Source organism: Amphiura filiformis, chromosome 20 (genome assembly GCF_039555335.1).
Source record: "Amphiura filiformis chromosome 20, Afil_fr2py, whole genome shotgun sequence".
Taxonomy (NCBI): Eukaryota; Metazoa; Echinodermata; class Ophiuroidea; order Amphilepidida; family Amphiuridae; genus Amphiura; species Amphiura filiformis.
Window position 1 is genome coordinate 52,546,813 of NC_092647.1, and position 27,690 is coordinate 52,574,502.

Below are 27,690 nucleotides of genomic sequence, written 5' to 3' on the forward strand. Positions count from 1 at the left end.
ACGCTTCCGGGTTGATGGTTACATGCCCCACAATAACAATAAACTTCTTTTATCTTGATTGATTAATATGTAAACTCAGCATGGCTAAATAAAATATACACAGACGGTCCACGGAAAGGAGAAATTACATTCAGAAGCATGGCAGGGAGAGGAAGCATTGAAGGAGGGCCACTAAAACTAGAACACGATGGTGAGTTTACTTTTTATTTTTAAGCTTGTAAACTTGTAAGCTTATTGCTTTGCCTTTTACTGGTGGTGCTAACATGGCTAAAGAACTTGTAAACTCGGTATTTGTTATTAATGCTTACATTATAAACATGTTTATGTTAAAAGTTTAGACATCAAAAAAGACCACGACCACGTGATAGTTTCTTTAGGGGACTATAAACTTGAATTACTTGATAATTATCCCCTACTTTTTGCCATATGGGAAAAAATGTAATGGGCACTTTTGGAAGTTTACATTTAAGAAAAAAAAAACTCTTTTACCCATTTTAAAATAGCCATCTCAAATTGTGTCGCAATCAGTAAAAGCAATGGAAATTCAGAAGTAAAACAAACTCATCCCAGATGAAACATCTGTTGGAGTGGAGAACGTGGAAGCTCTTTTCAAGCATGCAAGATGACCAGCTCAAAGATAAGAACAGTAAGTCTAAGAGGAAACAGCTTCAAGTTGCAAAAACGTCATGAGATCTTCAAATCTTCAAATGAGAGTGGTGATCACTAGGAATAAACAGTGTGGTGAATGCCCTGAAGTTAATTAATTTAAATGGTGTTGATGCCTCTCTGACTGTTCCCGAGAACCACCAACCCTATATTTCTAAGTCTTCGGCAGATAGGTCAAAAGGCCAGTGGTTAATGGATAATATACAATGTCTGAATCTGAAGAATATTCTCAACGCTTCTCATTCGAAGCCAACCGAGAAGATATGGTTGGTGTGCGCAGGAATATAATTAGTCCACGTCTTTTCGCTGGCTGATGTAGCTAGCCATGCAGGGTTTCCTTGAATATATTTGTATCCTTTATGACATTATGTTTACTATGTGCTCTGGTAGACTGTTCCAATTGTTTATGGTGTTTTGGGAAGAATGAAAATTAAGTTGGTTCTACCACTTAGTTTCTTTAATGATTTATTATGGTTGAGTCGGGATGAGCTGCGCGTCTGGACCGACTGCAAGAATGTTCGCGCTGGAATGGCCACCTGATTGCTGTTGATTTTATGTAGCATGGTGAGTCTAGATGTTTCCTGTCTCTCCTTGAGTGGTACCCATTGCTTGTCCACCTGTAAATCTTTGAAAACAAAGCGTGCCCCTCTTCGTTGGATGGATTCAATTTGGTCTACCAGATTCTTAGTTTAGGGATCCCACACCGTGGAGCAGTACTCCACGTGTGGGCGTACCAGGGTCTTGAAAGCTGTGGCTCTAAGGTCACGTGGGCAAGAATGGAGATTTCTCCTCACAAATCCAAGGACCCTACTACATGTAGCTCTAGCAGTGATCTTGTTGATGTGATTCGACAACCTGAGGTCACTAGAGATCTCAATTGTCAATACCCAAGTAATTATGTGAAGATGTTTCTTGAAATGTTGCATTGCCCAGTGTGTATTTATGTTGTTTACGTTGTCTTGCACGGGATATTTTCAAGGTGTAGCATTTGTCTGTATTGAATGTCATCTGTAGGTGGTTGGGGTGGTCCTGTCGCCTTTTTTATAAATGGGAGTAATGTTCGCAGTCAGCCAGTCGTCAGGTAAGCATCCGGTGATAATGGATTGGTTAAAAATAAGAGTCAGCGCAGGGGCAAGTTCACTTGCAGCCAATTTCAGGATTTTACCTGGAAGATTGTCTGGGCCTGAAGCCTTGTTCTCCTTTAAGCCCTGTAGAAGCTTGGCTACTCCTTCAGTCGTCACATTGATCTCAGGACACGATGTCATAAGGTAGTCAGCTAGTGGCAGGATTTGATGTGGATAATACCATTCAAATCACTGAGCAATCCTGGTGGGGAAAGAACCGGAATGTGTGTGTGTGCTATTTATAGTAACTGATCTGCTGTGAGACTGTCTGGTAGGAAGAGTTACAGGGGCAGTAGGCTTTCGACCAGGATGGCGAGGTACATCCATTGAATGTGTGAGTTTCTGCTGTTGACATTGGGACGGCCTTATATACCGGCTCCATACATTTGATGTATGTACCGGTGAGGTGACCCAGGCAGGCTTTCTGGAACACAGATGAGGGTAGGCCTACATAACACAAAATAGCTTTCCATAGACTTTACGTGCATAGGCCATAAGTCGAGTTACGTCTTACTTTGAAATATATATTTGATATCATCTTAATCAGAACAAAATTATGCATAACATATCTGAAAATGACGCAACATTTTAGGTCTACTTTTTGAGAAAAATAGCGTTATAAAAAAGGCCAGATTTTCCTGTGTTTGCATCCAACTGCTGACCGCGTTTTGACCTTGTGTGTTCATGAGCTCATCATCGTAAACATCACTCAAATTTTCACGTTTTCTGTTCAAATTTAGTAGAGATCACATTCACAAGTTCTAGCAAAACACGATTTTCAACATTAAAATTGTTAATATTGTACCGATTTTGCACAATTTTTATGAAAAGTTGGGACTATAGGCGTGATAAACTTTTGCCGGAAACTGCTTCACAGGCGGATTTAGTGGTACGAACCCATGATCTGATGTTTTTTCTCATGGTGATAAGGGTTTGCCAGTCTAAGTCCTGCAACGTACATCTTGGGGACACTTCTCTGTTGTTTGTATTATTTTAGTTCGGTACTGTAACAGTTGCGACCCCATTATTTTAGGGTATGGCAAGACAACGATTACACTGGGTTTCAGAGAAGAACGGCAGTCCCTTGCTCACATTGACGCACCCGCCCCATTAATGAGCGACTTATACAGAGCTTTGTGTTCCCTTTGAGGGCACTGATCTGCGCCGAGCAATGTTTTGGCCAATCAGATTATCGGTCTGTTACTATGATTGTCAGACGATTGCAATATTCAGCCAATCAGAACACCACTTCCGTGTTTACGCTCAGCACACTCTCAAAATGTAAACAACTGCCGTTCTTCTTTGACAAAAATGTTGTAATACACTGCATAACTAGAGACGGAAACATATGACAAACTAGCATGAGACATAAAGAAGCTACATAACTTTGAAAAAGTTTTATTATATTTATACTAAAAAAAAACTTCCAAGACTGAAAAGCAGATAGGCAGGTTATTGAACATGTTCAGTTTTAACCTGTATGACACAATAGTAGATAACAAAACAAAAATTCTCATATTTTATTGTTTCAAATGGTTTCTGGAAGTTTGGGTTTTTATGTGACATTTTTTCATTTTTTTAAATTAAAAAATGTTTTGTTTTTCCTACAAATGACATTCAACATTTACTAAAATCCTGTTTTTGGTAAAATTTGGTGAAATTGATTATTTTTTCTGAATGATAAAAATTGCTGTTTAATACCAGCAACTACCAGCGCATATGTTAATTGTCAATGCTAGCCATTCCATTGAACATGACTTGTACATATCATGTACTGTGTTATGAACATCGCGCATGCATTCGACTTATACATCTTGTTCAGGCCTTTGATTAAAAAATCTTGGATTTTGACAAAACTACAACTCTATATTCTTCATTTTTGCAGGGTATGTTAGTTTAGTTTGTTATCTCCATGCAACAGACTCTTCTAGCTTGTTATCTCATTTACCAAATCTGTATTAATGTTATGGCAACAAATTACTCTAATGAGGTTGTCCATCACTTTTGATTATTATGTAGCATTGGTGTAATCAATACTCTATTCTGAAGAGAGGAAATGCCAGATGCAAAATATCCAGGTTCAATCATTGATTCATTTCTTATTTAAAGATCATGATCGAGAAGGCCTTGATCTTATTTTGGGACCCAGGGGGCCTCTCAAGTTTCACAGTGTACACATTCGTAACCACAGAGATTTTCAAAACGTATCCAAAACAGAATTTTGCCCTTTTGGGCAAAATACACCCCTTATAAACAGGAATTTAGTGCGGTTTTGCAACAAATTTTACCCCCTAAACAGGATTGTTCCTCAAAGATACCCCTTAGCAAGATTTTATCTTAAAGGTACCACCCTATTAACAGGTTTTTGATAAAATAAACCCAAGTACATGTTTTTGTTTATAATTTTCTAATATTTATGTTTGGGTGATGCACACCTCAAGTCTTTGATTTGTCAGTACCTGGTTTGTGTACATGTACAAGGTTTTGGCCTGCCACAGAAACACGCTTTGTGAAATAGCAGAAAAAATGACCCCTAAACGCACCAACTAGAAGTAAAATATAATCCTTTTTCTTGAAAACAGGCATTTTGACCCCTAAACAGGAGTCGTGCAATTTGCATTTTTCTCTGATGTGTACATTTTGAGTGGCCCATGGGTTTTGGGATCCAGCTATGGGTATAAATAATGTTTATATGGCAACAAATGACTCTAGATATTCACTCTATTATGAAGAAAGGAAACTGCAAAATTTCCTGCTACATTCAATCATTGACTTCAAAGATGTCAGAACACCTTGAGTAGAATCCAGTTATGGAGATAATTGCTTTCATTTCCGTAAGTTCAGGTGGTGTGCAAGTATGGTTTTATTTTTCACAATAGTAATTTTCATAGTTGGTTCTGTACCTCTATGCACTAATTTTATTTTGCAGACTTCATTTGGGGTGTAATGGTTGTGTATATATACTGTACACATGATTGTGCGGCTTAAATGTACAATGTATTTATAAATTGAAGGTTGAATTCCTGAAGATTGCCTTTTAAACCCTATACTGAATATTGCTTTTTGCTATCAGAAGTTAAAAACGAAACAATAAAAGGAAAGAGGATGAACAAAGAAGTCACTTGGTACCCAGGGATTCGAACCTCAGACCCCACACAATTACTAACCAGTAGCTATACATTAGTTTTGGGGGCCCAGCCAGCAATTCTGTGGGCATATGTGACATGATCAAGGGGAATGAGTCGGATGTCGCTAATATTGTTTTTGAGATATTGGCAAAAACAGTGTTCAAATTCTTTTGTTTTGTATTGTTTTGAGCCATTGAAAAATTGCTCATAACTCGGTAACCAGATGTCTGATTTTGATGGGGTTTGCATCAAAATGTAGCATAATTCATAAACTGCCAGAAAATGGTGTAAAAACTTATAATTGAAAATTGCCGACATGTGACTCATTCCCCTTGATCATGTCACATATAGCACTTGGGGTGATTCCGTGGGGTGGGGGGATTGTGTCATGGCATATGGCATCAGGTGGGATTCATGAATGTCCAGTGGTTATCCTTGTTGTATTTTGTGGTGTTTACTGGTGTTAGGGCCCAGGGGGACACTTTAATATGAAATGGATAGGTGTAGGGCTGGTACTTTCACAGTAAGGGCACTAAGGGGCATTCGGTTAGAACAAAATATAAAAATATGGTGTCATTTGGTGAGAGCATGATTTTTGGCATTTCGCGAGAGTAATATGTACAAAATATTGGATGAGAGACGGACTGTTTGGATCTAAACTAGGGGCACTGGGCGAAATGACCTTTTTTTAAAAGTTTGGTCTTTGGGTGAAAGCCAAAATAAGCCTTGAAAATTGAATTTCTAGTTCTTTGTTAATTCAAAAGAAGTTACAAAATCAGTGATATTTGACCCTGTTAAAATGGAAAAATATAAGGGTCTTTGTTTAGGTAACAGATCGAAAGGAAAAATAAGGGGTCTTTGGGTGATAGAGCATGTGCTCATAACAGAATGGGGTCTTTGGGTGACAGTGATGCTGAAAAAGAGGGTCTTATCACCTCCAAAGTGGGAGTGCCCCCCTGGGTGTTAGTTATCATTTCATGATTTCAATGCTACATAAGAAATCCATAATGATACCAGCCAGAATAATGTCCACCCAGAATGTCTACACAAATTAAGAATATTAAATTTAATACTTTTACAATATTCGGTCCTATAAAACTATCAAATCTTTGTACCTTTTTACACTGTCTGTAGTATAATATCCACTTAGTAAATTATACAATTTATTTTCAACTACATAATAGAGCTTGTCTTATGAAGACAAAGAATCAATACTGAGATTGATTTGTTCATTAAAATATGCTGTTGATTTTCTTTACCTTGTCTGGGATAAAAGAAAATAGATATGATATTATGTTCCGCTTTCGCTTGAGGGTGATAACTCCAATCTAATCAATATCTTACTAAGAATAGTCTTAGTTTTTATCTGTTGGGCTAGCATAGTAACAACGATGTGTTCCCTAGCTGCCCAGCCTAGCTGTTGTTTCCAAAAGTATATATTGGTAATGTCTTATGGTGTAGTCTAGTCAGAAATTGATATTGCCAATTTTAATTGCTTTCATGGTTTGAAAATGAAAAGTCATGTAATTTGTATGGACTGATTATTTTGTTTAATTGCTTTAAGTATAGGATTTTACTTTGGGAAAGTGGACAAAGCTGTTTTTGTATTCAGATTAGTGTAATCATAGAATTTGAAAAGAAAAAATGACATTGTAGTAAATGCCAGAGCAAAAAAAAAATACGGGAAAGAATGAAAGTTTTAAGGAAGAAGAAAGAAAGAAAGGACTTTAAGAAAGGAAGTTTATGAGAAAAAAGTGGAAGAGCTTGAAGATAAGAAAGGTTTATGAAAAAGAAACAAACAGAAAAATTAAAGTGGAATAAAGATAGGGAAAGAGATGAAAAAAAAAAAAAAAAAAACCCCAGTATATTTGAGGAAGGTTTGATTGTGAAAAAGGAGGTTAAGATAGAGCGAAGGTTTAAAATGAATAAGTTTGAAATGTTGTAACCTCAATGTTTGAACCAGATTACACTCTTTTTATTAGAAGTAATACATAAATACACTTGTGGCTGGGTGAAGAATAGAATATATATAGCATTGATATTTTTATGGGGCTATTTTATACATTTTCTTCAGAAAAGAAGCCTCTGTCCATTGATTTGATTGCTGCTTGTAGGTGTTAACTGCTTCTTTTGAGCCATATGTATTTATAGGGTATATCTAATATGAAATGATCTTACAATGTTGTATTCCACCATTTTTTCCTGTTCTACATGTACAGTTACACCAATTGACCCAGCTAGAATACAAGTAGAAATGGACCTCAGCTCACGAAAAAATGCCGATGATAGCCATCGATTCCAAGGATTCCCAGATCATGGTTTTTCTGAGAGTCGCAGACCAATCTTAGGACTAGTGGAATGGGATGGACCTGATAAGAGTTTCAAGAGAGCACAACACTTTGTTAAAGGTAAAAAAGAGAATGCAATTATTTTCATTTTGTATTTTTCTCTTCAATTGAATTTAAAAGATCACCTAAACTTTGCCATGATTAAACTGTGTTGATATCCAATTCGCTTCTGGATCATTGAAAGTGCCTAGTTATCATTGGAAGTGGTTTCTTTTGATGCTTTTGTGCATTGCCATGTGAAATTATATGATTTTATGTTTGTACTTTTGAGGATCTTTTTCATGTAGCCTAAAAAAAAAAAAAAAAAAGGGGGGGGTAGTTAACAGTTTCCCGAAAAGTAGAAATAAGAATGTGATATATATGCAACATTTATATCAATACTAATTTTATGATTTGTTCTGATTTTATTCACATCATCTGGGAAGCCAATACCATGGATAACATATATTTGCGTAAGATATACCATGTATACCACCATATCGATGTTTTTGTTTATATTCCCTGTATTAGGTGTACCCCCTGGAAAGAAGCGGCCAGTTGTGGCTGCTGCAAGAGATGACCAATTTTATGATCAACAAAATGATAGTATGTCAATAAAAATATCAATATTTGATTCTTTCACTCACCATCACATTTCATTTCATCACTAATCTGGTTGTCTCTTTGTTCATTTTAGTTTTTCATGCACTTTTATCATTCAAATTGCCTTGATTTATACTCTGCATGCTATAGCCATAGGCTGCAACATAAAATTTTGAGATATTGAGCACTATTTTCCACTGAACCAATTACTAGGCTTGTTTGTACTCATTTTAATGCATTTTTCATGCTGATTCCAAATATGGTCATGAAAATTTACAATTCTGAAATTTCTTCTTTTTTTTTTTATTTGAAATTTGTTGTCTGCAGTTGACACATGCGTGGAGAGAGTTATGATCCCAATAGGAGGACTCAAGTTTGGTTTGGGCATGAATGTGCCTCTGGGAATCTGAAAATGGATCTCTATTTATACCAATTTCCAAGAAAAATTTGACCCATTGTTATACTTGAGGCAGATTTTTGGCCAAATTTAACATGATGTTGTGAAATTTTTACAGAAATTCGAAATTTGAGCTCCAGTTACGAAATTGGGGTGTTTTGTTTCCAAAAAATGTGAGCAATTACCCATTTTCATACCAAAATGGACTAAAAAGGGTCCATTAACTATTCTCTTTAGTCTACGCGTAACCTCTGTTGTGTATTTTCATCTTATTTCTGCTACAATCTTGGAAAAAAGTCTTGGAACACTTTTGTATAAAAACTGTTACACCTCTCCCGTGCAATGTTGAGAAATGCCAATGTTTCTCAATGTGTTCCAACATCGATTGATGGGGAGAAGAGAAGGATAAATCATTGTTGTAAATGCCATGTTTGTTACCAAACACAATATATGTTATTTCCATGATCATATTCTGCACGCAAATTCTGCACGCAATTTCGACAAATTGTTCCAAGTACTTTTTTCCAAGATTGTAGTATAGTCATGTGTTGCATTGGTTGCTATCTTCATGTGATCATACATTATGTGAAGGCCCCTAGCTGAGGTGAGATACACTCTTCCAGCTTCCAGTGGCAGCACCAGGGGGGCAAAGTGAATTTCAGGAAGGGGGAAAAAATTTTTTTCTTCCCTTCCCAGGTGAAATTGAAGAGATCTTGGGCAAATGTCCATGTTTGTATATCCAAGTTATTTGCAATCTGTTCCCAGCCATGTTCGCTCAAGGAATTTGTGTTCCTCTTTTTTCCCAAAATTGTTTGAATTAAAAAAGAATATTTTCCTAAATTCCCTATTCAACTCCCATTATAAATGTATATTGATTGGTCCATAAAATACACTAAAAACTAGTAAAAGAAATTTCATTTGGTTTTCTTTTTTGTTTTGAATATGTTATTAAGTCCATTTGAAGGAGTAAAAGACATCTTGCTTTTGGTAAAAATGTCAAAATTGTGGAAATCCTGGTGTGGGCATCAGCATGTATTCCAACATTGTAACTTACACTCTAATAATTTTCTCCAATTCCTATCAACTCTGTCTTGTCTGTTATCATGTTATGTGTTACTTCTCTCTACATCCTGTGTCAGTGCTTATAATCAATTTACCTTTATCACTTCACATATATGTGATGCAATCAAGCAAAATCAGTCGGAACTCTGAAATATTAATTTTTCAGTTTCATATAGGATAATAAAAAGCATTTACAAAGCTGGATTTTTATGCAGAAAATCCCATTGAAATTGAACAACCAGTTCCAAAGATATGAGCAATTAAAGAGTTTTCAAAACAACAGGCAATAAAAGGAAATATTTCCTTTGTTTGGCTATATCTTAAAATCAGTATTTCGAGTTCCGACTGATTTTGCTTGATCGCATCACAATTTATGTATGTTGCTTAACATTGATGCTGATGATGCATGACATTGATGCTGATGATGCATGACATTGGGAATGCATGCACTTATTTCATTAAAATCTATGAATATTCTTCACTGTTTGACTATGATATAATGCTTCGACTAGGACAACAACAACAAGAAAAACAAATTGACAAAGAAACAAAATAACAAATAAATTGCATTCAGTGCTTGAAATATCATAAAATCTTGGGTTTGAAATCTATGTGCCCTCATCAACTTTTATGGACCCAAACTCAAATTCTATGTTACTGTGGTCCACATTTTGCAGACACTTTGAGGTTATAAGACTTCCAATTCATAACTCAGTCAGCATTGAGTCCATCTGCTGACTTTGGTGACAACATTAATTTTGATGATCTTTGTTGGCCTGCTGGGTAGCGAATTGGCAGGCCGCAGTTATTTCCAGAGTCATTTGGTCTGAGGGCCTGTCTTATTTAAAGCACTGAATGTATATTTATTGAGCTAAAACTGTAAATAGGATCCAGGATCAGAAAAATAAGAGGAAGTTTGGCCTAAATGATTCTTGTTTTAACACCAATGTTAAATTTGTGTGTCATATTTTTGTTATTACCTGTAGGTCGGCCAGTAGAGATGCATAGAGATGGAATCCAATATGGATCTGATGGGCTGCCACCACCCAGGACCATAGCAACACCAAAGAAAACATTGTTCTTTATGGAGGATAGAACGTAAGATGTTTTTGTGATTTTCATCTTAAAATGGACAGAAATATTTCCTGTCAGTTATTATTAATATTATTTCAGCATTATGAGTACAGAATTACAAAATTAAAATTTTATGGAAATCATGCATTATAGCTTGTTCTGCAAAGACTTCTCCATGGTTGTTTTAAAAATAGGCAGGATATTTAAATTTTATCAAAATACAATATCTTGTGCTTTCTGTCATACAATTTCTCATGTAGTTCATTCTGTTAAAATTCAATGGCCTAACCAACCCAGTTATGTCTGAGCCTGACTTTGATTGTTTCATATTTATTGTTTGTTATCATATTGATAAAAACTGAAGAAGTGGAAAACCTGTGCACTGTCAAATTCACATAGTATAAAACCCTACTTATATGTGATGTTAATAAAAAAATAAATTTCTATTCAACATTTATACTTTCCAGGTCGGCTGAAAAAGTAAAGAGACAACGTCAGACAAGAGATGCTGAGTGGGACCTAGCAAGGGCCAAACAAGACAAACAACACTTAGATCACAAATCAAAAGAAGAGAAAAGAAAAGATTTAGAAATGTTAAAGAATTACAAACCCTGGGGAAAAGCTGGGGGTGGTGCACCACCTAAAGATTTGCAACATAATAAAAGGACAAAGTCTATGCAGCCTGAAAAACTGGGTGAAGGAGAGTACACTGTAAGTTTATTTGATTGTTAACTTGTTGGTAGTTCCTCTTAAGGGGTACTACACCCTGTAGTAAATTTGTGACTATTTTTGCATTTTTCTTAAAAATAATAACACACTGAAATCAAAAGTTATGTATATTATTGGGGCAAGGAATCCATGTACTACACTGAAATTTCAGTGACTCAAGACAAGCGGTTCAGTATATATGATAGGAAATGAGGTACATCCTAGCGGTACCTTATTTCTTATCATATATACTGAACCGCTTGTCTTGAGTCACTGACATTTCTATGTAGTAATTGGATTCCTTGCCCCAATAATATACATAACTTTTACCAGTGTGTTATTAGTTTTTGAGAAAAATGCAAAAATAGTCACAAATTTACCAATTTTTAAAGAAGTATTTTGTGATTCTAGCATCCTCTTTGATACCATTTTTCAGTAGATGTCCATGAAAAAAGCTTGTTCCCAAAATTTCAGATGTATTGCTCCCAGAACACCCATGTATTAAATCAGATTAGACGATATTTTTGCAAAACGAATTAATCTGCAAGAAAGTTTTTGCACATAATTATTATGTAGCCAGAGGTTTCCAGTGGTATAAAAATTTCAAAAGTAGGGGATGAGGCTGTGGAGTTTTACAGAGTTTTACAATTCCACTCTCATATTAGGCTGCAGGGCATATGTAACATTGAGGATGCCATCTTACAGTGAACCACATCAGCAACAACAACAATAGTTTATACAGCACATTTTGACCAAAGTTTTAAAGCGCTTTCAAAGAAGAAAAACAAAACGTAGCAAAGAAAAATGATAGAATTACATAAACTTGATTAAGTACATGTTGAATAGTTAGTTTTAAGATTACATATAAATACTTCAAAGTTCTCAGAATTTCAGAAGGTATATGAACACCTGACTGTGCACCCCCAGTCATAGTGCTAACCTATGATGTTGATACAGGTGTAACCTGTGCCACAGAGCAGGCATTGTCCCAGAACACAGGTCCTGTCAAAGATATTATATAATGCTAATTCAAGGATTTAATCACTTTTGAATTTTTTTTTTCAGTCCTATTACCCAGGATTTGGTAAGCCTGGTAATGGCGCTCCTCTACGCACCAGTTCTGGTAACCTCATCACCAATGTCCGAGCCAATCACGATATTCGATTCTTAACAACGAAGGGAATGAAAGAGCATGCATCAATGTCAATGAGATATGCAAAACCTAGAGTGGAAGGAGAGAAATATATCAATGAATTAGGTAATAATCAAGGCACATTAATCAAAATGGCTTGAAAACCTTACCATATAGATGAGGTGACCTCAATGTTTATCAACAAAGGCAAGGGACTGGTATATCGCGATATGATTGAGTGAACCCCATGTAACCACTACACTGTTCAATAGCCTTATTGTGATGTGGCAGGAGTTTTAAAAACACAAGCCATGAGCATAATATGATGTGCACGCATACTGCCATGCAAAAAACAATGGAAATTGGGATGATGCGTGCGCATACTGCCAGGCATTGACGTCAGAATTCACCTCATCTATAGGTTTTACAGAAAGCTCATTTCTTTACTGTGTGCTCAGTTGCTGTCAAAATGAAGAATATACATATTATTTGGATGTTAGAAATGGAACAGCACTATTTCTTTTGATCCTTTTGCGGTTAGTCATAGTATCACAGTGGATATGACCATGGAATTGGTACATTCAATTTAAAATTTGGCTTAAACACAATAATTGATCAACTTCACCTTTGGTAGGGTGATAATGGTGACCTCATTTGCTGTATTATTATAATAATTGTGTGTCATGTGATTTGCATAATTGTCAATATTAATGAGGTCATTTGCATATTTTGCCTCAGAAATGCTATTAATCCAGGGTGATAGAGTATGATCACCTCTGGTACTGTATAATAGTTTGTGCCATGTTATTTGCACATTGAATTAATTTGCATATTCTTTGTATTTACAAGTCTTTGTTATTTACAAACCTTTGTTGTGGGGACCACTTTGATTATGAACCATGTAATTTCATTCAACTGCCTCTTATTCACACAAAAAGTCTGTGTTTACTTTTTTAGTCATTGTAATATTGCTGATCCTAATCTGTACAGGTCACATGGCTAAAGAAAAACAACATCAGAAAGAACAAGAAAAGGCTGTAGACTTGGAACAGGAGTTATATGCAGTAAGTCATCATTCATACATGCCGTTGTATTTCTTTAAGATCTGAAAACAGTATTCATTGTATGCACATAAGCACATAGTCTGTATACAAAAAGGGGTTTATTTTAATGTGGGTGTGTGTGTGTCTGTATCATTGTATATGCATACACGTTTAAATAACTTGTGATTTTATATTTTGACACTTTTTAAATTTTAGATGCGGCATGATCCATTTGGCAAACAAGGCGCAGGAGCTCCATTAAAAACAGACTCAGGTAAATTTATTATTTGCCCTTTTTTGTGTGTTTCATGAATGGTGTCACTACATCAGGAATCACCCCCTATTTTGCACAATTTCTCACAATCATGCTTATCCATGGATATATAGGACTGCATGGGGCTTGGAGTATAGGTTTTATATTATAATACATCTTTCCAAATCATACATGTAGTTTATTCTAGCCAAATCTGAGCTGTTCCTTTTAAATTTCACACTGTCTAACATTTGCATCCCTAAGTTATCAGTCCATCATCATATCGTCAATCCTAATTCCACTCATTTTCATCTCATTAATAAAACAGGCAATTTGAAAACAGGAAGAAATCGTACTCTGGTGAAACACCATGTAGAAATGCGGGAAGTTGAACAGAAGGATTTAGTCAGGTCTCGACGGACCAGTCTTGGTAGGTCTAAACCTCTCTCATCATATCCATTAAGGATCTTTCTCAACTTGAATTTTACTCCTCTGTTAGGTGACATTAATTAGGCTATTCCAGTTGAAATCCAAACACCCCATATGGAAGACATGACTTTAATCTCTCATGCAGGGGGTGTAGATTTCAAATGGAGTCACCCAGTCAGGTAACACCTTTTAAAATTTACCCTCCCTATGTGGAAGATTAATATCATGTATTCCATAATCGGGTGTATGGAGTTCAACTGGAATAGCCCAAATTTGTTACATGTACATCTTTGCAATTTTATCTTCATTATTATTTCCACCCTGAACATTTTCTACCTCATTATCTTGATTCCTCCATCAGAAAACAAACCATTGTCAATGGCTGTAGATTCAATTCCAGCAAACACTATGGTCATTAAGTATTCTTCATTTTGATGTTTGCTTTGACATCTCTAACCCACCTGATAAACTGTTCATACTGTAAAAACTCGATAGTTAGCATTTGTGCTTATTATTGAGCGCTTTTGAAAACATGAAATTGTACCAAAGTCCAGCGTTTTACCAACGATTTGCTCAAAACCTTTTACACTTTTGTGGATGGGGCTCTTCATGTTTGCATGTTTTAAAAGTGCTCTACGAGTTCTTGTGGTAGTACATCTGAGCATAAGGCACACCCATGATTCTTGTGAATCTTCTGCTGCCATGCTCCCACACCCATCCACCAAAGTGATTCTAGACCTGTGCCAAACTCTACCAATGTACTTGCATATCTTATTCTTGCTCATGCTCTGCTCTTCGACTACTTGTTTTTTGTAACTTGCGAATTTAATATTCTGAAGATTTTATATAAATAATATTTTAGTGTGTAGGAAAAAAACCCAACACTAGTGCAATTCTGTAAGTAATTCAATTATTTGCTTTCCATTTTTAAAATTACAGCTGAGACACAGACCGGAGAAGTAGTAAGTATTCAATTTGAATTTCAATTTGACCCAGTCACTGTCCGTGGTAGCACAAGAGGACAGGGACAAATGCTCCCTTCTTTCAGTAAACATAATAAATGAGGGGGTCCACGTTTTAAGCCAAAATTGTCAAAAGTTTAGGCAAAAAGTCGGGCACCCTCCCCAGACAAATTCTGGTGACACCACATAGTGTTTATAAATAGAATCCTACCAACAAATGTAAATAAGTGACATTTCACATCTTGCACTAAACCTGTCCTATCTGTTAACTCAAATTCCTAGTTCATTTATATACCTGTTGGGTAATGAATTAAAGGATATCCCAATATCACATGCAAAACAATGCACTTTGTTCTTGCAGTGTCATATTCAGTACCTCTTTGGAGAACTTGATGGGATGCAGACCAAATTGCATCATTAGTTCAAAATTAATGATGATTATGGTGATACAATGATGATGATGATAGATGATGATAGTGATTATAATGAAGATGATGATGAAAACTGTATTCATTAAAAAAAACTTAATAGATAAATCCTGTTTCTTTTTCAGTACAATCCATGGGGCAAAGGTCAAGGTGTACCAGAGCGTGATCCTGCTGGCAATGTAAGACGCTACAATTGGACAGATGGGAACCATGTGCCAGAATTTGTTGATCCTACTATTGAGGTATGAATCATGTCACTCTTAATTAATATCGCCCTCTCTACATTACGTTTCACAACCTGAAGAGAATAAAAAATTGTATTCCCTCCTGAGGTTAATATCTGTCAATGACTTGACCAGATCACAAGGATGTCATCCGGGGATGTCATTATAGCTAGAGGCAGTATATAACATACATGGGTCAATAAGTTACATAAAATTGACCCTGTGTGGTATTTAGTTCCCAGCAAGTGAGTTTTGCTTGAGGCAATTCGTGGTTAAATGTTGATACTTCACTATAGAGTTATTACCATCAATTTGGTTGAAAAAGGAGGTGAGACATGATCAAATCTGTTCAGGCAGTGAAACCTAATGAAAAAACTCAATATCAAGGGTGTCCGGTCTGTAATGGTAGTAGAATCATTAAAAACATTGGGATTTTACAGTTAAATCGGATATTGCTACCTAGTTTTTGTACCAAATATGGAATGTAAACTTGCAAACTCACCAGTACTTATATTTCACAAGGGATTCACATCAGGACTGAACAGAGCAATCTCAATAAGGACCAGGAATGCCACAAAGGCTTCAGAGCATACCACTCTTTATTGTGTTGGAGGGAATCCCATGAGTACCATCACAATTTGATGATCTGTGAACAATATGATGTAATACATCAGTCACACTATCAGTCCATCATTTGAGTGAAAAAGGATAAATGCTCACATATTCTAGCTTTATATTAAAACTAAAATTGTTTCCATTGTTTAATTCTATACAGGGTGCTACATTACAAACCAAGCCCACAGGGGGCGGAGGTCATAAAGCGGATGAAAGAGGTGAAAAAGTAACGAGGTATAAGACCACACTAGTACACGATGCCAATGCTGGAGGTAGGTGAAATGCTATTTTTCTGCCCTCTTTTGAAAAAGTGATTCTTTTCTATCATTGCGCTTACAATTCCATTTCCATATTGACAAATGTATGTATTCTAGCTTTGTTGATTTATGTTTCTGATGAGTTTTAAAAGTTTTGTTGCAAAACCTATATTGTACCTAATTGTAGGCTATCCTTTAATAAAACCTTATATGTCTGTACCAGATTTATGCAGAAAATAAGTCTGCAAGTTTTGGTTAGAACATTAATGTTAAAGTTGCATTTATTTGTGGGGGAAATTTATGATAACATTTGATTTGATTGAAAGGAGCCCCTCAAGCTTAAGTATTTGTTATTTGTTCCAGATTTTGTGAAGAGTATATTGTGTGTTATATCAGTGTTAGTAGCTAACCTAAGTTGCTTTAATTCTTGCTTTGCTTGTACAAAGGTATTCGTAGAGCTACCAGACATACAGGTATGCTAGGGTGGTGTGTTGCTTGCTGTGATGATAGTTTTTCTGTTTTTTATATAGTTTATAGTTTATCAGTGGACTTCGGTTGTATATATAAATGCGCATATATAAATGCGCACGTGACATCTACAAGTCGCCATACCGTATTAAACGATATAAGGTACCGGATGTACATAAACTCCCGTGCAAAAGTATAGGGAAAATGACAGGTCGTAAGGAAAATTGCTTTTGCAAAATAGTGGCATTGATTGCCAAGGGTAAAATAACTTGACCCGAAAGATAAACTCTTTATTAACGTTTTCCATCATGGAAAAAAAAATTAACTACGGAAAAGCTAGATATAGCTGATTTACAAACTTATATTTCATAATTTCCGTGCTAAATGGGCGTGCCAATTGGCCATATCTATGACGTAGTGCTGGTTTCATACTATCATGCTGCTTGTCGCGAGCGGCGTGACACACGCGCATTGTAGACAAACAGACACAATCAAGACTTGTGAATGGCTGATAAGTCATGCCTCTTGTCGCAACGGCATGAAAGTATGAAAGGGGACATGATTGGCTTTAAGGTCAGAACTGTGCAGGCGGCGGATGACATGATCGAGCCGGCAACTTGTGAAACCGCCCGGCCGTATGGCATTTTCCAATATAGTCGGTTAATTTTGTGGGGTTCATTATCGAACCCCAACGGTTTTAGCTTGTATTATTTATCAACATAGGCCTATTTGTTTGTGATATTTCAAAGCGTTTTAAAATTTCAAAATAATCCCATTCAATTACACGGTTGACGATGAAAATTTACTGAATTTAGAGAATGCAATGCGGCCACCACCTGGAACTGTGGTCGCAATTTCAGTGATTGACAGTGAGGTAACACGAACATGGCACTGGCCATCTGGTCACGTGCGCATTTATATATGCGCATTTATATATACAACCGAAGTCCACTGTTTATAGCTCCTGTCAATTTCTTCCATTTCAATCACATAAATGTGTGCATACCAAAGAAGTTAGACAAAGAAAGCCCAAACTCCGCCATGTTTATATGTCGTATTGCCTGGGCCTGGGTTTGCATGGCACTTGTGGTGGGGAAAGAAATATACTCCTCAGTGTTTTGACATGCACAGCTAATTTTGTACTAGTGTATAATTTGTTGTGCAGATGTGTATGCTAGGTGCCACTGTTTACCTGGGCCATATGTCATGATTTAGCGCACAAGAATTAGCAATTCTGTATTACAATTAGTCAATTTGCAGAATTTTTGAGACAAAATTTGGCCAATCTGGGGAAATGCTTCATTTGGCACACCAAATATCAAGAGAGGGTAAACACTCTTTGTAACTAATGCTCATGCTGAAAGATGCCAAGTATCAATTGGTTGCGACCCATTGACAAAGATGCTGGACAATCCAATAATTGGTAGCCAGTCTTTTTCAGTCTAACTTCTTTGCTGCATACTCTTATGTGGACAAATTTTTTTATTTTTTACATCAATGTACATGTGTTATAAAAGTGATATTTTGATCATGCACTGGCATGTCACATCATTGTAAGCCAAAGTCAACTTTCTACAACTTACAGTGCACATGAAATGTGTCACATCAATGTGAACCATTTTAACACCATCATAATCATCTTAAAGAGGAAGCCCCGCCAGAGCATTTCTTTGTGGTGAACCAAACCTGCATGGTTATCAAATTAATCAGTGACAATTGGCAAGTGACTTAGCTAATGCCTTTGTTTATACCACGCCAGGGTCATTTGTTTGGCAACATTTTCTTAACATGATCAAGGACATTTCATTCCCTGAAGGTCTGGTTCACCCCAGAAGAACTGCTCTGACGGGGCTTCCTCTTTAATACCAAGACTGTTTGTTTATTTTCTTTGTTTGAAAGCACAACCACAGTGTGAAAGTAGCCTAGCTAAATCAAATTCTAATGTAATTCTGCATGTAATGACTGTTAATATCAAAGAGTACCGACTCCGCCATGTTTGTGTGTCGCTCAAGGAGGGCAAAATAGTGTTTGCTTTGCGCATGCCAAATCTTGATTCATAGTCTGTTCTTTTTTGTATTCTGTGTGTAATGTGTAGTTCCAAAAATGCACACACTAAGCACTGAATGGGAAAAACCTTTATAATGCACAAGCAGACATAAATGATAGTTCGATTTCGGACTCTTGCCAAAAAATGCCAGATGTACCCTATTTGCCCTCCATGAGTAACAAACCAATATGGTGGTTTTACCATATAGTGTTATACATGCATGGGGCAATTTTGAGTTGGTATTCTTTTGAGTATAATCTCTTTGATTTAAATAAAATGCATTCTCATAAACTGTTTTGGCAAATCCATTTTACAAATTAAGTGTACTATAAACTATCCAGCACATATTATTTTGCACATAGTCCAATGCACACACACGCCCGATGTTGTACGTATACTACGAGAGAACTACAAGTAAAAATGTTTTAGCAAAACATGATAACATTGCCTTATTACAGAAATTTATTTTAAAGGTGGTTTAGTTCTATATGTACATCAAAGTGTGATAAATCTGTTACATTTTTAGACTGCACAATGAAAACACTATCATCATAGCTTGTGGTGTGGGTTGAACTCTTTTTGTTTCATTGTCACTATATTTTCTTAAAATCATCACATGCACAGTTGATGCACAGTACAATCATTACGTCCTTCTGTCACCCCATTTTCTTTTATTGTCGCTACAACACTGTTAGCTATAGTAAAAATTTCATTTGAATGAACATAGTTGCCAGCACTATGATGATTATCCACGGTACACTGTGTGATGAATGTCCATGTGTGCGTAATGCGTATAAAATGGAAGTGAATCCAACTCACTCACTCGTTGCTAATTATGCCTCCATTAAGAAACTTGACCCCCTTCCAAATCAAATAAACTGTTGCAACAACTTTATTTTAAAATAATTTAGCATTGGCCAATTTGGTTGGTCAGTTTGCAAGACCCAGGTGCACACTGATAGTTGGACTGGTAACTAAGACACTTTCAGTTTCAGTTGCAAGGACATTTTTCAAAGTTATTCCTTTTTCAACCTCACAGAGCATGCAGTGTATGACAGCCCTCGTGATGGCCCCAGGGATCCAGCAGATCCGTGGGGTAGACCTGGTGCAGGAGCCCCCATTATGAATCCAGATGGTAAACAAGTCACGGTGAAGACTGGCAAAGCTTACTACGACAAACTTGGTATTAATAGTTTAAAACCAGAGGAACAGCATGCAAGGAAGCAGTATCTAACAACATTAAGTAAGTTGTAGTACTAAATGATTTTTTATTAAGTGGGAGGCAGGTGGTTTTGAAATAGTTTGCTCCTAAACTTGTAAAAATGTTTAATCTGCTGTCTGTGAGATTTGAAACATATTTGAGAACACTCACCGTAGGTTCCTGTCACAATGCAGTGCAAAGATCCATTAGACACATCAGAATATGCACTATTCTTTGGTTAATAAGTTTGGTAGTGACATACGTGCGTATTTCATTGGTCAGTTTTGAATCGCGCATGTGAAGTTAATTGCTCTGAGCATATACGCATGCGTACAAGGGCGGTTTATTGGTCCACTTGTGGCGCAAACCGCAAAAAAGCATTGATGTCACTACTGAACTTGAAGCGAACCAATGTATAGTATAGTTTACAGCAAAGTCACACACATAATAGTTCTTGAATGTTTCACTTTCCAAATGGTCTGAACAATATTTCGCTGATTATATATAATAGCTGAACATTTTCGTTATCTTTATCAGTACCAGTAACAATATGCTTAATATCTAAAGATTTATTCATCAAGAATGGAAAAAGCTTAGTTTATCACAAAAACCTCTCCATTTATCAATTTATCACTATCATATCATTTCCTTTTATAGAGAAAGAAATCGATGATCAAAAAAATCTGAGGCATCATGCAGAGAATGAGTACAAAACCCCAGGTGTGGAGGTTGCATCTTGGATTAGGGAGAAGGAGATTGGCTATCCTAAACGTGATCCTAATAGTGGTGCTGTACTCCCTGTACATCATAAACATACATCTGATGTCACACAACAGGTGAGCACTAATAATCGGTTTCTTTACACAACAGGCTGACAAATGGTTTAAAAAAAAAATTTTTACTGCCCTGTTCCTGAAAGTACAAGCAGTACCGGGGAGGGGCAGAGTGAATTTCAGGGTGCAAAATCCATCCATAAAATTATCTGCAAAGTTGGCAAAAGCCTATATTTTTACAAACCATGTAGTTGTAGAATTTGTTTTTCCATGAAAATGTGTAAAATCAGTATTTCCGTAATTACATTGTGCCTACAATTGAAGAACATTAACATTCATTTCATGATTATGTTTTTATGTTATTGTATAGCGCATGGATATCCGCAGACCTACAGAGTTTCTAGACCCAGCTGAATATCACACAGATCTATCGAGGCAAGCACATGAGAGACATGAAAAACTTCAGCTAGATAAATCCCATTCAAGAGACTTAGCACAACAGGTAATTATTTCAGTGTGTAAAATTCAACAAAAAAGTAACTTGTCTCCAGGACAGGCTACTCCAAAAAGTTACCTGTCCTGCCTGAGAGTAGCCTGTCTATATATTTTGTATATTTTATGTCTAACTTTGGTGTTGAAACTACAGACCATAAAATAGCTTTCCATAGACTTTAAGTGCAAAATAGGGGTCATGTTTTAGATCATAAGGCGAGTTACCCTGAACTTTGAAATATATATTTGATATCATCTTAATCAGAACAGGATTCTGCATAACATATCTGGAAATGACTCCACATTTTCCATCTACCTTTTGAAAAAATTAGTGCTATATAGAAAGACCAGATTTACTTGAATGTGTTTATATCCGACTGCTAACTCGTTCTGACCTAGTGTGTTCATACGCATATAATTGTAAACATCACTCAAATTTTCACGTTTTCTTTTCAAATTTGCAGAGATCACACTAAAATTGTTAATATTGTGCCAATTTTGCACAATGTTTATGCAAAGTTGGGACTATAGGCGTGATAAACTTTTGCCAGAAACTGCATCACAGATGGATTTAGTGGTATGAACCCTTGATGTATCGGTGCTCGGGCGCGATCTTAGTGCCTAGTTATCATTCGTGTACTGGGCAAAAATGTAATAGGTTCTTGGCATGTCTGCAATGAGCATGAATATTGATCTAAAATTGAAAGGGCTCTTGCTGGACAATTTTTTCTCTGTTTATGATACTATACATGAACACCTGTTCAAACTACTAGCATATCTAGCAGGGGGAAGTAGTGCCCCTGACAAAAAATAAAAGAGAAAAGTGCCCCTTTGGACAAAACTGAAAGACAAAATTTGGAAGGCCAAGGAAAGGTAAGGGGCAAGGAGACTGTTGCACACCAAAATTCACCCCGATCATTGGCCAAAATAGTGTAAATCCCAAATTTGAGTGTGCTATGTGTGCACATTATCCCAATAAAGCCCTGCTTTGGAACCGCAAAGACTTTACATGTACAGTCTTTCTAAAAAAACATGGTATATGTATTATATCCCACCGATAATACAGGGTCAAAATGATGCAACTGGCAAATTATCTTCGTCTTTGCCCAAAAAATGTTAATTTTGCCCAGACCAAAAAAAGCTGGCTATGCCCCTGGTGATCTTGTGGACTTAAGTCGTTCAAACATAATGTCAATATTATGAAACCCATGTTTGTTGTTATGTTATCTTTTTCAGCATTATCAAAAGTTTGACACATTGTGGAATAAACCAGGCAATGGTGCACCTAATCAATCCAATGTTAGAAGACATGACTTAGATATGGAAAAACATGCACAGGTTAGTTGCTACTTACCTCATACTATATAAGTGGTAATTTTCGCAACGGTTTTATTTTCGCGAATTTTGCGATTAGAGCTCCTACCACGAAAATAACACCTCGCGAATATGTGAATAATGTACCGTAAACGTTCGCCTAATGGCGCTATGGAGTGCATGGAAATGAGAGAGCGCCATCCCTGTAAAAGCCGACTATTATCACTGATCATTAAGGGTGCGTGTAGTTAAAGGGTGAAACCTATCGACACTTACAATTATGAACAAGATCTAACAAACTTGTTCATGATAATGCGGTAATCATTCACCTGATACGTTGTGGCCCAGTGAGCAGAGCATTAGACTATAGTGCGAGGATAAAGAGAACTTGTGGAGAAGTTTGATGGTTCGAATCTCATGCAGTAATTTCTGACAGATTATGATGCCTGTCAATGTTTTTTTTTCTGATTTGAGGAAATTTTATTCTCTATTTTATCTTTAACATTGTTTATATAATTTTATTATTTTATCTTGTATGTGTCTTTTTTCATGTTTTGTTTTTATCGTTTCATTTTAATCAAATGTTGTAATGAACCTATTTGATTGTATAATCATTTGTTATGTGTGTGAGACGAACTGTCGTGGTGCGACAAGTCTTTCAATTGCATGAGTGTCCTTGCCTATGCATCAGTGGTCATAAGAGGTGTATCATTTTATTCGAAGGGGGGGGGGGGTCCCAAATATACGGGGGTCATAAAGTCTTGGAAAGAATAATAGGGTCATAAAATGTTTTATGACTAAAATGTAGGGAGTCACACGATGACCACAGAAAGTGTGTTATTTTATTCAAAAAGACTGATTTCAATACAATTTTGGGGTTTGGGATCATAAAATTTTTGTTGCCGAAATAGGGGTGCGCAATTTTATTGACGCAGACTTTTGTAAATTTGGGACCCCCTTCCTAAAAAAAAATGATAGCCCTCTAAGAGGATTCAAGAGATAACCTCTGCCCCAATAATCCCTAGCTATATTTGTTTGAAACTGTTCCACGGAGGATGTATCATAATAGGCTCAGTCTTCAAATGATATAAATAAAATTTTAAATGAGTGAACGAACAAAATCATACAACGACCAACTGAATAGAGGCTGTGCATATGACGTATCATCCCGTAAATATGGCGGACTACTCAAATGCATTCAACAAAAGCATGATTGCATCTACCGCGACAGTTTGTCTCACACACATAACAAAATGCACTACGATCAAATAGGTTGATGACAACATTTGATTGAATGGACTGCTCTGCGCCATGATTACGGGGAAGAAACCGGTTCAAATCCTTTGTTTGGAGCCAATCGATAAACGCAAGGCCTCTATAGCTATCATTGAATATTGGCTAGGATTCCACAACACAATGAGAACATGTTATAAGGCGCTTTGGAAGGCACACAATACCCCAATGGCTTTCCATATTATGTGCACTCAACAACTATTCAGTATCGAAGCCCGGTATCGAAGTTACGTAATGTTACTATGTCAACGGGATCACCCGCTTAAGTAATGAACCACGATCGAAACAATCAGTACACAAAAAAGGCATACCAAAATAGCGTGATCGTAATGATCGCCATACAAACAGTGCTTGGTTCCGATACCATCACGGAGTTACGTAACTACTTCGTGTCGTGGTCTGATAGTTATATGATCAATTGTCTGATCTACTTGGGTTCGATCCTTTTAATAAAAGAAAAATAGCTGATCATTTATAATGCATAAATGAATAAAGTAATGTAGTTACACAATTTGAAACATTGAGGCCGTTCTATTTTTCAAAGGTCATTTAACTGTTAAATGTAGTGGAATATATCACGCATTGATAGGTAGCAGGTGGAGCAAATTTTGTCAGCGGTTTTTTGTTGCCGTTTGTTCGCAGTGCCTATTTATCTAAAAAAAATAAGAAAATTAAAATTAAATTAAAAAAAATTCACAATATTCATTCGTGAAATGGGGACAAAATCCAAAAACATTTCTTGACCCTTCTTCACATAAAAGTGGGAGCAGAAATCAAGATTCGAACAAGCACCATTCACCATTCAAGGCGCACCCTCTACCGACTGAGCTAACGGGTCAGACAATAGCAGGGTGTAATTTTCAACTGAAGAATATTAAAAAATATGAAGAAATTACAATGTTATAAAAAGATTTACCAAAATGAGTTAGGTATAACGCATATGAATCGATTTACAAATTAAGTCAAATGGCACTTTGAGAAAGAATACCTGAAGAAACCCCAAAACATCTGCTGCTCTAGCAACTAACCTAGTGACTTAAAGTATTGGGTCATGTCACGATTTTTTTTTCTGAGGCATAATGTCCAGGTTGCTCAATTTAACATACACGTATCCTTAATGCTGTTGAGATTTTACAAGGATGGCGCTCTCACATTTCTAAGAATCCAAAAGCGCCATTAGGCGAACGTTTACGGTATTGCAAGTATATGGAAGAACTGGCCAATCGCGAAAATAACATTCGCAAAAATGTGTCTCTCACTCCAAATCGCGAAAATAACTGTACGCGAAAATTACCACTTATACAGTACTGTATAAGCTGAAATTTCACAGTGGTTTATTTTTGTGTATAACCATTGAAATATCTGCGCAAAAATATTCGCTTATACATTATTCTATTGGACATGATCATTAAAGACACTTGTATTTAGGCTTTAGACGACCAAAACAATTGTGTTCTATGGCCTGACTGACCCAGATTTGGCATTTGGGGGGGGTGTGTTTTAGCTATATGCAATTAAAACAGCTTATTTTGGCCAAAAAGGGGCTTGATTTTGGCTGAATATGTTTTGAAGAAAATGTTTTCAATTTTTAAAATATATTTGCAGAAAAGAAATCAGATTTGTCAAGTTTTCTGTGATTTTTAGGGTCATTTATCATCCTCACCATTCTTTGCAAGCTGTGACTAGTAATACTAATCTCAGTTTGCAAGTCCGTCCGTAAGAACATGTTGTTGTTTTTCATCGCCTTTTGCATAAACGCCTTAAAATCCATCTAGTTGTCAGTAATTCCTTTAGTCTTCATCTAAGTCAGGGTTGATTTCACAGACTTTATTGATGCAGCATGCATCCTTTAACACACTGTAGGTACAAACCCATCATTACTCGAATATATAATTCCTATAGTAAATTAAGAGGTACAGTAGGTTTAGGACTTACGGTTGGTTAAGGACTTATGATGCAGTGTAATTCATTGTGAAATTGACCCAAGATCATTCATAATCATACATTCTCAACCTATGTTCATTGTGTCTCATTTCTCTTCCTCTTTGCATGCAACTCATCCTTCCCATCATGCATCACTCATCACCATGACAACCAATAGACTGATAGATTTGACCAGCCACCATGGAAACAACCTCATGCGGGATCTGCTGTTCCTCAAAAAGCGCAGTGGAACAGAACAAAAGCACTTGATCATCGTTTTCAAGAACCAGGGCAAACCAAGGTAGGAGAAATATGGACCAAATATGTGTGGCATGACCACAAAACCTACCCATCCCTTCTTCTAATGTGTTATTTTGTAGTTCATTCTGGTCCCACAAAATATATAATGATTTGAAACCACACATTGGTTTAGAAGATTTTGGAATTCCTACCAAGTCAACAATTTGAAACATTACTTTTATCTGTTCCAGCTTGGATGACACCTGTCACTTTAAAGAGGTATTAGAGTATTTGTGACACGATCAAGGGAAATGAGTCGGATGTCGCTAACATTGATTTTGAGATATTGGCAAAGAAAGTGTTAAAATTCTTTTGTTTTATATTGTTTTCAGCGATTGGTAAATTGACGTAACTTTGCAAAGAAAAGTCGTATCAACATGGGGTTTTCAGTTTCACCTTTAAATGTCCTCTTTAAAAACATGTGTAAAACTCATTTTTGACCAGGGTCGACATGTGACTCATTCCCCTTGATCATGTCACATTTGATGAGATAGGTGCAGGTGCCCTGTTCAATTCCTAGCAAATCAAGGCTGTACTGATCCATTGCATTCACACACACAAACCTCCTCTGACAGTGAATGGAATTTGTCCAGTGTGACATCACAAGGTGTCACCATAGCTGGAATGTATAATAATCTATTATCTATTCCAGCTCCAGTAATGCCTCATTCATTTCCCAGCATCTCTTGATGTATTGTAATAGACAGCATTCTACTTTGAAAATCAAATGAGTCATGTTTAAAAATAAATTTGATGATCTAATAGTTTTCTTTGTTTCTTTTGTTACCTTACAGCAAGAATACAGACCTCGTGCACCATGGGCTGTCACAAATTAAGAGAGAATCGCTTCTGAGATAATCATCAGCAGCTGCTGTAAACATGCAATATAATACTTGCCGTATCATGTTAGAACTTAGCATTACATTGTAAAGACATAATAGGCCACACACTTGTCATTGACTGTTGAGCTCAAATCCATGCCTATGCAAAGTTTTCAAGTCAAACACAATGTTATTTGTTAAGGTAAAAAAAAAAGGGTTTGTCTCAAAGCTCGCGCATGCATTTGTAAAATTGTGCGATTTGAACAAAAAAGAAATGCAGAATTTTTTTATTTCAAACATTTAAAAAAAAAAATTTCCAGAAAAATTCGGCGAAAATCAGATTTTTTTCTCAAAACACCATAAAAATACAACAACAACAAAAAAAAATCGCATTTTGCATGTTTTCAAACCACTTGTGAGCTTTGAGACAAACCTTTTTTTTTTGGCCTAATCATAGGCCTAAATTACAATGCCCTGCAGTGGGTAATATCATTGTACTTTACTTAAACCTGTATATGAAGCTAACCTTGCCATTATGTTAATATTTGTGTTTCAGTAATATGTACTGATAAAACAGGGTAAAAAGATAATTTTAATATTTTACTTACCATTTACCATTATAAGGT

General features: G+C 36.3%; 1 protein-coding gene across 3 annotated transcripts; it reads left to right on the forward strand.

The window, feature by feature from the left end:
- The first annotated feature begins 1 nt into the window (after position 1).
- Positions 2-27,366, forward strand: LOC140141986 (uncharacterized). 3 transcript variants are annotated; one of them, XM_072163884.1, is made up of 19 exons: positions 2-190; positions 7,138-7,326; positions 7,777-7,851; positions 10,294-10,405; positions 10,849-11,092; positions 12,155-12,347; positions 13,212-13,285; positions 13,481-13,538; positions 13,846-13,947; positions 14,886-14,908; positions 15,462-15,578; positions 16,336-16,447; positions 16,879-16,905; positions 19,987-20,190; positions 20,806-20,984; positions 21,292-21,423; positions 22,650-22,751; positions 26,122-26,244; positions 27,038-27,365. In XM_072163884.1, the coding sequence occupies exons 1-19, from the start codon at positions 139-141 to the stop codon at positions 27,077-27,079; spliced, it is 2,160 nt and encodes a 719-aa protein (XP_072019985.1). In that variant the 5' UTR covers positions 2-138; the 3' UTR covers positions 27,080-27,365. The 3 variants fall into 3 exon arrangements, with proteins under 3 accessions (XP_072019985.1, XP_072019987.1, XP_072019986.1); XM_072163886.1 differs by lacking the exon at positions 13,846-13,947 and having other exon boundaries at positions 27,038-27,366; XM_072163885.1 differs by lacking the exon at positions 16,879-16,905.
- The last annotated feature ends 324 nt before the right edge of the window (positions 27,367-27,690 follow it).